The sequence below is a fragment of the Zootoca vivipara genome, chromosome 7 (assembly GCF_965207765.1).
Source record: "Zootoca vivipara chromosome 7, rZooViv2.hap1.1, whole genome shotgun sequence".
Classification (NCBI taxonomy): domain Eukaryota; kingdom Metazoa; phylum Chordata; class Lepidosauria; order Squamata; family Lacertidae; genus Zootoca; species Zootoca vivipara.
This window is the reverse complement of record NC_142590.1, coordinates 36,274,288-36,288,644: the sequence shown is the minus strand read 5'-3', so window position 1 is coordinate 36,288,644 and position 14,357 is coordinate 36,274,288. Positions and strand designations below refer to the sequence as shown.

Genomic DNA, 14,357 nt, shown 5'->3' with positions numbered 1-14,357 from the left:
CTAACATTCTCCTTTCCCTTCCTCCCCCACAACAAAAACTCTGTGAGCTGAGTGAGGCTGAGAGACTTCAGAGAAGTGTGACTAGCCAAAGGTCACCCAGCAGCTGCATGTGGAGGAGCGGAGACGCGAACCCGGTTCCCCAGATTACGAGTCTTACCGCTCTTAACCACTACACCATGCTGTGCATCTCAAAGATGCACACATCTAGATACCCAGTTCTCTTCTGCTCTTCAGTCCAAGCAACAAATTCTGACAATTCCACAGTATATAAATACCTTAAACAAACAAACATGCAGAGGAGTCCAAGGTTCAGTGCTGCAAACCCAATAGGGCCTGGCCTGTGCTCTTGGGTGTATGGAGCGATACCTTCCTTTCAACAGAGGAGCCAATCCATTTGTCACAGGGACAGACCTGTAAGTAAGATCTGCTACCTGTGCTGAAATGAATAGGGCAACTTCAAGTGAGCCCTGGAGCTCATACAGCATCAGTAAGAATTCACTGTACTGCAGCAATAAGAGCTTCTTTATTACGGGGCAAGCATGTGCATGCACACGAAACCAGAGATATCTAACCGCAGCACTAAATATTCTCTGGAAATTTTTAAGCAGCTTTGAATTGAAAGGGAGCTTGAACCACGGCGTTTTGTTTTGCTTTTTTTAAAAAAAGAAAAAGAAAAAGAAAGAAATAGGCAGTGCTCCAGTCTCCAACTGCTACTCTTCATGTTTTTAATCACATCTGCTACATAGATGTGGCTATGAATAATTAACGATGCCTCCAACATTACACTCATAGATTACGGTGAAAGAAGCGACTGGTGCACCGTCTTGAACAGCATAAGCCATTTAGGAAACTGTTATCCACTTTCCCTTTATATTTGCTGTGCAATCACTTACTGCTTAAAAGGGTAAATCTTTCATAGCTTTAATTAAAGCATTTAATATAATTTACACTGATGCTCTATGTGCTCAAGGTCTGTCAAAATTGATGCTTTAATAACATGTCATTCCTCTCTCTCTCTCTCTCTCTCTCTCTCTCTCTCTCTCTCTCTCTTTCCCCTCCCCCCTCTCCACTCTCCCGACTGGCCTGAAATCTGTTAAAATTACCACTAATCTAATTGGGAACAAAGTTGTCAAATGCACACAGCTCTGACAGTTTGTCTTTCTGCAAACTGCCAACAGATTGCAAGTTACGCATGTGTTGCGCAGATGGGTAAGTTAAAAGGAACACACCAAAAAAAAAAAAAGCAATTTATTAAATCACCTGGAACCAGCAGCTCCATTCCAAAAATAGTGAGAATGAAATATAGCAGGAGCTACGAGAGTTGGCACTGGAATATGCCAGAAGGTACCAGTTACAAAACAAGATAAACATTTTGAGAAGCCTCAGCTGCGTAGCAGAATAATGAGGAGTTATTTAACCCGATCAGGATTACCAGCAGAAATTAATTTAGAGTGCACATTTTTTTTATTTAAAAAAATTTAAAAATAAAAGGATATTTTAATCCCTCTCCTTTTAACCCTTTGTAGGCACTGGAAATATGTTTCTATATCCACCGCCACCCCCACAGTGACCTCCCTGTGTACCTGGTTAAATCATCCAATGCAGAGCGCTGGAAGGGCCATACAGATGGTGTCCTCTCCTACACATACTTAGCACCTAATCTCTTTCATGTGCTCAACCTCCATTTCAGGAAAGGATATTGGATCCAGTTATATGGTTGAGAGCTGACAACATTATGGCAGCAGCTTGCTTCCAAGCTACCAAGAGAGAGCAATTGGGAATTTATTTATTTTTTAATCTTAAAATGGGAGAGAACGCAAGTTTTACGCTGAACAGATGTGTAGGCAAAATGAAATCTCCCATTATCTGAACCTCAATTATCCAAATCTCACAACTGTCTGAATTCCATGGGTGTCCTTCCACGCCATCCAATGTCAATGAAGCGCTCACTTTCTGAATAGGCAGAAGGACATCTGAATAAAAGAGGCCATCAGGATTATTTTGTGTCAGAGGTGGAGCTCAGCCTCAGGAATGGTTTGCAGCAGAAGGAATGACTCTTGGAATATACAATAAGAACAGTAGCTGAGATTGTGTTCAGAATCCTTTTCTGTTCCCACTGCATCTCCCCACCACCACCACCATCCAGTTAACATTAAGATGTAAAATTCCCAGTGCAAGTTGGGTGATGTGAGTATGGGCACCTCGCTTTTGAAATACCAAGAGCCAAAATCAGATGTGATGTGGAAAGTAGCTTGGGTCTACTAAGCACAAGAGTGATAGTGTCCATCACTCACACAGTTTCTGCATTCCAAAGGTCAACCAAAGCTTTCACAGGTTTTATTGTAGATATGAGAGGGAAATCCTGAAGAGTCATCAGAGGAGCATTTGGATCCATCTATCTCTGGAGGCGGGCTATTCTAATACGTTCCAAATTTGTGCAAAGGCAAAAGTCCCATGAATGAACCCTAGTTCAACACCCAATTCCTCTGTGTCATAGTTCCATTCAGAAACTCACATTTCATATCTGTGCAGGCCATCAGTATTATATCCAAGTAAATGAAATTGCACCTTATCCTAAAATCCAGCGGTTTCAACTCTATTGAATCTCAGACAAAATAAAATATCAGCCGCCATCTCATCTGAAATTTCTTTCAGGCACAATTTTTGGATGGAGCAGAGTTTGGAGTTCCAGGTCTGTACAAGGGGAAACTTTCCCCATTGGATCCAGAGTTGACCTCAGCAGGCCATAACTAGACATGATGGTGGTCAAGCTCAGTCTCAATCAAGTCACATTACTGATCATCACTGAAGTTGCCAAGAAAGCACCTGTAGGCACACCTGTTGCCCACAAAGGGCACGTCTCCCTACCCACTGAAATTGGACTGGAAAGAAATTTTAGATTGTAGTCAACATCTGAATTCATGCTGGCGCTGAGTTAATCTCAACTCAACATGTGTTTGAGAAACATGTAGGCAAAGAGGCCCGGATGAGTGGCTGTTGAGGTGGAAAACAATTCTTTTCTTATTCACAGCATGGTCCTGTATGGAACAGGGCAATCAGTAATCATAGGTCCCTCCAGATTGGCTGTGGTGAGTGGGTTGCTAGTGTATTCTGCAATATGCCAGGGACACAATATTTGTGCATTAGTGCAGCAGCGTAACTAGCCACTCGGGTGGACAGTCTACAAACAATTCTGCTTTATTAGCTGTTCTCTGGTGGTTCCTCAAGGATACCACATTACTGCCCCCTGAAGCACACTCACGCACCAAAGAGGGACAACCCAGCCCAGAACATTTGTGGTCTAAGAAAGTTACAGGATCTCAACAGGGAGTTACAGGGCATGAACTGACTGGAAAACAAGCAAAGCTTTTGCAGATATGGAGGGGGGGAGCACTGAAAACAGGATTGCATAAAATCACCCTGATACCATCATGAGCACAAAATTATTATGATTGAACAATAAAAAGGGGAAGCCCCATGCTCACACCTGCCCCACAAGGCAACCTTGCAAATATGATAGTGGCAAGTTTAGGGACAGGAAAAGAGTAGAAAGGTAAGTTGGTAAGGAGGAAAGAAATGGGATGCAGAGAGAGAGAGAGAGAGAGAGAGAGAGAGAGAGAGAGAGAGAGAGAGAGAGAGAGAGAGAGAGAGAGATCAGAGGAGAATTTCCCTAAGAGTTTAGGAAGGGTACCTGCACCCTTTTAAGCCACAAACCAGGATTAGTCAGCACACTAATGAAGCTGACCCCCCCCACACACACACACATAGCAGAGAGAGAGAAGGTTTAATGAGGAAGGGAGAATTGAAGAAAATATTTTCCACATACCAAAAATGAAAAAGAAAAAATGACCATGCTTTAGGGCCTGTGATTTATTTAATGATGGTCTTAACCTCACTTAGAAAAAGACCGTTTACATGATTTACCGATTGCTTCTTCCCCTTGTTAATTTAACTCATTTCATAGGAAATTATACACACTTAATCACTGCAAGAATAAAATTAGTTAGAGTGCCCATTTAGTAGCAAAGGGAGTATAAATAATTTTCGATTTTAAACTGGAAAGAAGTAACAAGTTAAGGGGACCAGCACCATTTTTATTTTTAGAAAAGCGGCAACAGGAGACAGCGATTGAAAAGGAGGGGGAAGAAGCGGTGGGGGGAGAATAAAACACCTTCCCTGCATCTTGTCTCCTAAATTGTCCCAGGCAGCTTTCCACATCCACAGGGTTTCAGCTGCAAGCTGTCAGCAAGGCAGGGAAAGAGTTAAGCACACCAACTCTTCACCCCACCCCCGCTTCCTTGCTCTCTGTCATCATCATCTTCCAAAACTGCTTTTCCTAACAAAACAAAAAAATGGTGTTGGGACCCTAATACTCATGTTTGCATATAATTTATGCTTGGCGCCTCTGTATGTGAAGAAGAGCAAAGCACCTAGAAGAGGACGATACCCAAGTGAGCTATAAATTAAGTCCTTATCCTGTTCCTGCTTTAAGCAATATGGGTGCTTCTTTCCTACAGGAGGATTGTATTAATGAGCTTCTAATCCATTAAACTTGCCACATCTGTTGGGAAATTCAGCAGAAAGGGAAGATGAAATCTATTTTCTGCTGTACTTGGTGTAAAGAGAGAAATTCTGCTGTATTCCCCCCCCCCAATCTTCTGCCCACTCGAGGTATATAAAACCATTACATTTAAGTACCATAATAGCCAACATATGCTTTTCTTTAGTAACGACACCACCATCTGGATTAACTTCCACCAATGATTTCAGACAATATTGTGGATTTCCCCCCCCCCCACTGCCGACTGGAAAAATAAAAAAAAGACAAACCCTACCCTAGAGATCAACTGCAGTTTCAGATGGAGCAGAACAGTAACAGAATTAGCAGTCTCTCTTTGCTGCCCCTGATACCTGTGGCGGGTGCGTGGCTGGGGGAGGCTTCCACTGCAACGCATGGATCTGAATTCATATGCTAATTCATTAAAAAGTCAGTACGGAAAATCTTGCAATGCCATGTGTGCACATCTTCCACTGCTCTTGACTGGGGGCCTTAAAACATTACGGTTAATAAACGGCTGAACTTAGGAGAGGACATATCACGCTTTCTGCATTTTCATGCCAGGGCATTTCAGCATTGTAATACGGTCACCAAGAGCCGTGCAGAAGTTGTGTTAACATTTAGCCCCCTGAAATATGTTTCCCCGTGTTTTAAAGCCGGGTTTTGCGAGGGGAGAGCACAGGGAGGAGAGAAGATAATTGGGGAGGACTTCTCACCTGAATGAGTCCTTACTAGCCTCGTGGCTGTTGTCGTGAACGTAGCAAACCTTCTGGGCCACGACATCCAACTGGCTGTAACGGGAAATGGGCACGCCGGGATAATTGATGTACTCAATCTGACCATGCACAGGTGGCAAAGAAATGGCATACAGCAGCTTCCCGGGTTTGCCAGTGCCATCTGTTGCCATAAGAACATCTGTCGTCAAGGTCACCCTGTCACCCTCTGTTAAAGTTACAGGTTTGGTGAATAGAACAATGTCACCTAAAATAAAAAGGGGGGGAGGGAGCAGGGAGAGAAAGAGAAAAGCATCAGGCATGGGGGGAGGAATTAAAGGGTGTGGGTGGGTGTTTGCGGGGGGGGGTGTGCCTCAGTCCTTCAGTATTCCATAGGGGGAACTGGGTTGAATGGGGAGGGGGGAGGCAGTGAAATCAGCTCACAGAAAAACAGACATTAAGGGAAGTGGTTAAGAGCAACACAGCGACGAAGCTTTTCGCGGGGATTAACAAAAGAGACTTTGGCCAAACCAGGCTGAGAAAGGATTCCTTTGGTGCCTGTAAAGATCTCTGTGCCAAATAAGAACTAAAAGCTATCGGAGAAAACCTTTATCTTCATTTGTGTGGCATGAGACTTGCACGTGTAAAGGGTGGGATTTCGGAAGGTACATTCCTCCTTAGGGATTCTGTGTTTAGGGAAGAATGTACAGTGGTACCTCGGTTTACAAACACAATTGGTTCCGGAAGTCTGTACTTAACCTGAAGCGAACTTTCCCATTGAAAGTAATGGAAAGTGGATTAATCTGTTCCAGACAGGTCCGCGAAGTACTCAACCTGAAGCGTACTTAACCCGAGGTATGAGTGTAATTGGTTCCGGAAGTCCGTACTTAACCTGAAGCGAACTTTCCCATTGAAAGTAATGGAAAGTGGATTAAGTCTGCGAAATACTTAAATTGAAAATACTCAAACTGAGGCGTACTTAAACCGAGGTATAACTGTATATAATCACCCATGTGGGCATGCTCAGCAATGCACATGAGTACACAAGGGGGGGGGGAGGTTAACATGCAGGTACAGGCACAATTTGGCCACATAATCTCCCCTTCATGAAGAATTATTATTGCAAACTGTCTCTTCGCACACAAATGGGTCACTTTCAACAAAGAACAATTAAGTTAATAGGCCCACATGGGCTGATGGACAAAATGCCCTAATGTGCTAAGCACAGCGTGACACTTTAAGCTGATGGGGTTATGTGATGCTGTAACCTTGTCAAGGGTGATTCTCCTCTGCTACTGGATTTGTTGCAGTCCTTAAAGTCCCCAAAGTGCATGAAAAATTGGCAGACATAACACTGGTTAAGAGATTCAAAGGGGACCATAGACACAGGTACTTCCTTCTCCTCCACCACCCTTTTCTCTGGCACGAATTTCTGCCTCCTCTCAACCAGGGTTTAACATTTTATTGATGCACCAGAGGTGGCAATTGGAGAATGGCACTCAGGGCCGTCCCTACTATTAGGCAGAGTAAGAGAGCTGCCTCAGGAGAGGGAAGCCAAGGGGCAGCAGCAGTCCCTTAAGCTTACTTGCTCTGCACCTCTTAAACTAGCTTGCTGCAGTGGGTACAGTGGGAAATGTTGCTCTATTGAATGTTATAATAAAATTCAACTGCCAGTACTTTCAGATTCTGTATGTGGAATGCGGGGGGGGGGGGAGATGTCATCTTGTCCTTTTGCCTCAGGCAGCAAAATGTCTTGAGATCGCCCGGGTAGCATTGAACCTTCTCTTACACCTTCGGTCCTCAGGTGGTTGCACCAGCCACTTGTCTCCATTCTCAGTATCAGAGGCAGGTAAAGAGACAAGTGCTCAAGGCAGTGGCCTGAAGAGGAAAGGCTCAGGAGGTTGGGAGGGGACTGGAAGGAAAAAACTTCAGCATCCCTTTCTCACATGCTCTTTTTATTCTAAAAGAAAGACTTGTCCAGCCTCCCACTTTATAGGTGAAAGACAAGGACACATGAAATATGCCCCTGTCAAGTTTGGATCTGAAAGAAATTAGTTTTAAAGTGGTTTGCAAATCTTGGGTAAGATCCAAACTAGACTTTAAAGTGAATAGCAGATGTGGAGGGACAAATCCAAATTTTATGTATGTATGTATGTATGTGATTTATAAATTGCATCGCATGAAACACTCCAAAGCAATTAACAAAAAAGCAAACCATCAATATAAAGCAATTTAAAATATAATATAGATATAGACAGAGATAAGAATACCCAGGTTAAAGGCTTGCTGAAAAAAGGAAGTAGTTCAATAGGTGACCAAAAGACAATAGATTCTTTTGGAAGGAAAGGCAGAATATAAATTTAATGAATTAAAAAATAAGTAAGATGTAACAGGAAGGAGTTTCAGAGTCCAACTCCAAATCCTATGGAACTGATCCAAATGAGATGGTATCTGCAGAAGACCCTCTTCCTTCAGTGATTGGCTGGCTATATATAATGGTTGAGACAATCTTTTCGGTATCCTGACCCCAAGCTGTATAGGCTCCTGATAGGGAAGTAAGAAGCCTTTAACCCTTTGCCCCCTGCTGTGTTCCCAATCAGGATCAGACCCCATGTACCTGCTATTTGTGCTTGCGGAGACCCAGATTGAAGGGGAAAAGGGGTTAAAACACTCTTTCATGCCTACCAGCATCTCAGTCTGGACATTTCTTTATGGATTTCACGAATGTTGTCTCGCCTAGTTTGGCCCTAATAGGTAATCTCGGCTCGATTAGCACTGCTGCGTAAGCAACACTATGCCATGATAACTTAAGAGGAGGGAGAATTAGTACCAGAGAGGAGGGGAGAGGAGGCAGCTGTGCAGCCCAGACCCCGTTTCTTACTTATGATCTCCCTCTGTGCTTATGTTATGTTCCAAAGGGCAGCCAAACAATTCTAAGCAGTCCACGTTTGGATCGCTGGCGCACTAGGATCAGGAGTTGAAATTGTTTGCATTGGAACACCATTTCCAACTATGAATAAGTGTACATAGGATGGCAAATGAGAGTATTTTTTAAAAAAAGAAAGAAAGCGTGTTGTTGTTTTTTTTAAAAAATGAGAACACAAAAGGCAGGGTGAGAAAGCACAGTAGCAAATATGGATGGTGGTCAACAGCCTTCAAATCGGAAAAAAAACTCATTTGTACATCACCTTATGAAAGTATATAAAGAAAAACGTTCTGAAATTTTCATTTTTTAAAACTATATTGATATCTTTGAGGTTGATTTGGAGCTGATGAGCCTACAGTCAGTCAGTCATCTTTGCATTTTCCACCATTTACCATGATTAGTTTGCATCACTTTTTTCAGCATAAAGCAACTGGCTTTAGAATGCTCTGGCCCTGGCAAAAAAAAAACACCACTTTTTTCTTTTTCAATTTTGTTCTTCTGCAACCTTTTGTTGCGGTCTCCAACAGTGTCCCGAAAACTGTGGTGGTGAAAAGATCAAACCTTCTGCACCATCTTGGCAAACAGTGTAAGCCTGATGCTGGAGTGCTCCATTTGTAGCCTCAGTATCAGGTCAGTTTCCTAACAGACTTGTCCCATGGGTCTAGCTAGGGCCAATGTGAAAGGCTCTTGTGGGGTGAGGGGAGAGAGATACACCTTGTAGAGTCTGAAGCATTACATTACATAGTGTGCCGAAGATAATGAGAAAGAAACAGACTAGCAGGCATCTCTGCAATTGCATCACTCCAGTTGTCTTGAATCCCTGTGCTATCTATAGGGTACAGTTAGCTCTGGCTTACAATGCTTAATGAGAATTCAGTGGGACAACTTCAGAATGAATTGCACTCCTTGATTCCTGTTACCTTTGACACATAGCACCATAAAAAAAAGACCTAACAGCAAGAAAAATTAGATTAATAGTAGAATGCAAATGTTTGCAATCTTAAATCCACTGTTTGCAGGAAGATTCCTGGATTTCAGTTTGCTTTTCCTTTATTTGACTCTGCGCTAGGTAGAGCTGGGCTTGTCATATTTATAAAGATATTTTGAACTTGATTGGCATGTGAGATCCAGATTTAATTTCACAGTGATCCCACTGCCTGCCATTCTGCTCTTTCCTGCCCTTCCCAAGGCTGCCATACCTCCTTCCAGCTCCACTCTGGGAAAGGAGGTCTTCTTGGGAGTGATGCACCGTTTTGTGGCTGAGTTTGCCCAGAGAGCACCTGTGCTACTGTACAGTGCCTATAAACTATAGCTTTAACGTACAGCTCAAAATGCCCCTTGGGGAAGCTTTCATAGGAGTGAGAAGTCATCAGGGGTTCACAACATTGAAAGAAAACCATCTCTTGCAGTGTTGCATCTTAATGTTTGTGGCACAATCCCTGGATGGTAGGCTTTCACGGTGCTTCCAGGGAAGCTTGGGTGTCATCTTGTTTTTATGCCAATTTTGTATTTTCTTTGGGTTGTACGTTTTCTTTGTTCCTTGAATTGGATATAGCGGCTGTTCCACTAGTGCAGCATGACAGGATCTGCTGGCCAGGCATAATGTGACCACAGGATTGCTCTGTTAAGCCCACATATAGATCTCTCATAAACAAAAACAAAACTGGAGCTCGATTAAGGCTCCTATTGGCATGGGTTGGAAGGAGGAATAGCATTTATGTATTCAACCCCCTCTTTTCTTGTAAATATGAAGTAATAAAATGTCAACAACTCATTGATTCTAGCAACTTTGATGGAAACACTTGAAAAATGCTAAAATTCTGTAGTCTAATTTTGAATTATTTTTATTTCCGCCTACCCCCTAAAAAATACGGTACATGAAAAACCCAGATGATTATTTAGGATTAATAGATTATCAAAAGTGCCAGTTGGCACTGACTTGTCCGGATTAAATAAAAATAAAAATCTCTATAATAAATGCAGCTGTTTACTAATAAATAAAGCCTCAGCTGTAACCAAAATAAATTAGATGTATTTAATTGGTTGATTGCAAACCTCCCCTCTTTATTACAATACTGCTCCTTGTTATTTTATGATGTCAGGGTAACGTGGCAGATTGACAGAGTGTTTATGAATCACAGTTTACAGATGGCATCCCTGTTTTCTTCAGCAGTTATGAGCACAAGTCACAGGAGGACTCAATAGAGGTTTTTCGCCAAAAAAGACCCCCAGAGATTTTGCTGCTTCCATTTCTCTTATGCCAATCTTCTTCCTGACAGGAGCACTATTTCACAAAAACCTATGTTCAATAAATTAAAACCACCTGGCACAGATTTAGAAATATTTAACACTCAGAGGACTCCTGTGTGTCTCCACGTGATTTCTATTCACTTCCAAAAGCCTCGGCAACAATAGTTGGAACAGGCCTCATGCGATTCTGTGGGCTTTCACCCTCCCACCTCAAGACAGAATAGTGAGAGGAGTCAGCTTGGCTTGTAACATATCCCCTCCTCCCATCTGCAAAAGATTCCAAGATCTCCTAAGGACACCTCCTCAGAACGCTGAGCCTTGAACTCTGAGAGCTGCCTAGACTTCTGATAGCTTTGAAATTCAACTGGGATATAATCCTGGCTCTCTGCACATTCAGAGGTTTCAGAACTGAACTCTTCCTTTTGGTCACTAGTCACGAACAGACACGAGGGAATGCAGTCATAATAGGCGACAGATCTGTAAACTTGTGCCATTAGTTATGCGCATAATGGATTGGATTCTAATTAGCTGGTTCATCAGAATCCTGGAAAGAGATGGCATCCTTTAGAGATCGCTGGCGTACAAACTTCACCCATGCATTTAAAAGCACATCAGTGTCACATAAGGAGACACAAGGCCTCTACCGATCCCCTCTGTAATTATGCAACACAGCTTGGTCCCCCAAAAGAACTAATAATACACTGAAAGTAAAAAACCCCAAACTCTCCAACCCTCATTTCCTACCTTTAGCCACACTTTTAATGAAAATATAGAAGCTTTCTGGTGGAGATCTGTTCTTCCCATCTGTCACAAAAAATCGGAAGCTGTCGTGACTTTCTGGACTCAGTACGTTCGTATGGAAATACCAGAGGCGGTTCATGTCCACGTCGTCTTGAGTGAAATTCATTCCAGGATGCAGAGTGCTCCAAGCTGATGTGGTCTGAAAAACATCATGGAATGGGTGGGTGAAACAAATGCATGCGCACACATAAGCTGCACGTGCTATAGAGATAGCCATCTTCACAGCTGTTCAATATGTATAACTTTTAAGAGCTACTGAACAGCTGGGGCTGACCAAGGTTTAATGCCCCTACATACACTTGGAACCTAGAATGGTAAAAGACAGAAAAAGCAGCAGCAGGTGGAACCATCTAAAGTCTCACTCACCGACAGCAAGGCCTGAAGCCAATGGGATAGAGCTGCAGGTCCATCATTAGCTACCACAATATGGGCCTAGTCAGAAGTCTGAAGGCTGTGGCAGAAGTCAGTGTGAGGAATATGGTGAACATTTTAGAAGCTGCTTTACACAGAATTGGACCATTGGTTGGCAGGAGCTCTCCTGGACTTCAGACAGGAGACATTCCCAGTCCTACGTGGATATACCAGAGATTGAACCCAGAACCTTCTGTGTACAAAGCCAATGATCTACCACTGAGCTATGGCCCTTCACTGGTGGGAAAGGATGTTGAGCTTCTTTTTTACCCTTCTAAAGGAAGCCACCCTTTAGTGTGGCATTTAGTTACTTGTGACTGACCCTGTTGCATATCCTTAAAACATCTACAAATGTTGTAAGCCGTTTCAGATTGACTTTATTTCAGAGAAATAACATTAGTTTCTCTACCACATTTGTATCCAGTGCTTAACATTTGGTGGTTTGTTTCCAGTTTTTATCCTCATAAAACCATGGTAGCCTAAGAAGCTTCATGGCTGAGTAGGGATTTGAACCTAGGACTTCCCTCTCCAAGCCCATCACAGTGTATTGGCTCATTGAGTCTTTTGAAGACCTGCCACACTACTATAAAACGGACGCTTCATTATACCCCTTTTGCTCAAACTTATTTGGGTAATTAGCCATTAGTTATTTATTGACCATTAACATTTGTGAAAATACACAGAGATCTGCCTAACCTATTAGCATGTGTGCCAAAAAGCAATGTTTTTCTGTGTGCCTTTTAGACAAGCATCATCAACCTGTCTCTTCTTGGATCCTGCTTTCCAACCAGTCACACGGGGGGGGGGGGGAGCCCTGGTGCATGATGCCAAGAGATGCAGATGGAGCCATTGTAGAACACCCTGATGTCCTTAGCTGATGCCCAGGTGTTTCAACTTGTGCTTGCTTACCTAGCTAGAAGCTGGTTTTATTCCAAGAGAAGGTTCAAGACAATTAGATGCTATCATAATATAAGCCAGAGGGTTTCTATTAATGCCGCACTTAGAAAGCAGATAAAAGACTCTCTCCAACAACAGGCATTGATGAAGGGGTTCTACATGCAATCTGCATACACACTGCATGTTGTCCAGCCAGGGTTTGATGCTGTCTGACATTGCAGTCAACCATCTACATGAGGCCTGAGCCAGGTACCATAAGGGTAAAGAGCTTTAAGCCTCAGTCATTTCTGAGCAGAGTAGGTGTGATGTAAAAGCCTGTTCACTTTGTATCAAGGCCACCTAATCTGCTGCCCATTCAATGAATGCAAAACAAAGGCCCAATTCACACATTTAGTAGTAGTGTGGTTGCCACTTGAAAATAGAACACTCAGGACTTCTACCTCCCTGTTCGTTTAGGTTCGTTTTTATATAGAGTTTGTTACTTAATAATACATCTATGTAAAAAAAAGAAAATACATCTTTGTATATAACAAGCTGGGCAAGGTTGCTTTCCAAGTGGTTAAGTATATCACGAACATTTCATTTCAATGCAGCATCTATGATGTGACTAATCATACGAATCAGGACTAGAGGCGTGCATTATTGCAATTACCGTATTCCAAAACAAACAGCAACAAAACATGGAAATAATACATGCAACCAAGCAACCCAGCATGGTTGTCCCACAATAAGTCTATCCCTTGAAGCTATGTCACTAGCTCAGTCTTTTTTTTTTTTTACGGCTGTTAGTTTCTCTATCCAAAAGCAAGCAATTTTTGAAAAACTTTCAGAATGGATAATAATAGTAATAATAATAATAATAATAATAATAATAATTTATTTATACCCCACCCATCTGGCTGGGTTTCCCCAGCCACTCTGGGTGGCTTCCAACAGAAAAATAAAACACAATAATCTATTAAACATTAAAAGCCTCCCTAAACATTCATTTTCTTCATTCTAATGCAGTGGCCCTATATTCATATAGTGTCTCCATCTCTTCCAAGTGGGGTTCAATATAGACCCAGAAAAATGAATCAAGTCTTGTGTAATATCAGCCAGATTTAAGGTTTATGACAAAATATAATCCCTGTGGAGAACTGAAGGGCTTTTTCGTACAAAAAATAAAGACATCTTCTTCAGTCTGTGCTAGGGCCAGCCCAACACGTTTTGGCACCTAAGGTGAACCACAAAACTGTGTCTCTCCAACATGAAAGGAGTATTGTCCAGACATTCCTGCCCCATGTCTGCAGGTCATCACACCAGATGCCAGGGATCCTCGCTGGCTCTCAGACTGCCCCACCCTCATCTGCCCCCAAAGGCCACAGGAGAGGAGCTGGTGAGCCAGACACAACCTCAAGAGCTACCCTCTAGCTAGCTGTATGTGAGGTTAGCTGGGAAGGGAAGACACTAAGAAGAACCTGCCAGGATCAGGACCTGGTTGAGAGCAGAGGGTGGAACATCCAGCTCTTCTATAAGCTGCCAGTCCAGTAATGATTGGTGGGGACTGTCGTTTGTGCTCATTTACTGTCTCAAAGCTGAGCATCGCTGCCAGTGGAGGGATGAGGTGTGGGGAGAGCCCAATTCTTTAAGCAGGGGGGGACCTCGGAAACAGACTCCTCCAGGCTAATTGACGTACGGACAACACACAGCTTTCTATTACTACAGAACTGTGCTACTGTGAACAGACACATGCAGCCATTCACCAAGTGCTCTTATGATGCAGTCCTAGCTCATTGAAATGTTTACTTGGATTACCCTT

The 14,357-nt window shown here is 42.8% G+C and overlaps 1 protein-coding gene across 1 annotated transcript in view; it reads right to left on the bottom strand.

The window, feature by feature from the left end:
- Positions 1 to 14,357, bottom strand: part of LOC118088169 (FRAS1-related extracellular matrix protein 1-like) — a 106,764-nt gene that overhangs the window by 34,156 nt on the left and 58,251 nt on the right. The window contains 2 exon segments of the mRNA XM_035121448.3: positions 5,275 to 5,539; positions 11,192 to 11,387. Coding sequence (XP_034977339.2) covers positions 5,275 to 5,539; positions 11,192 to 11,387 — 461 coding nt within the window.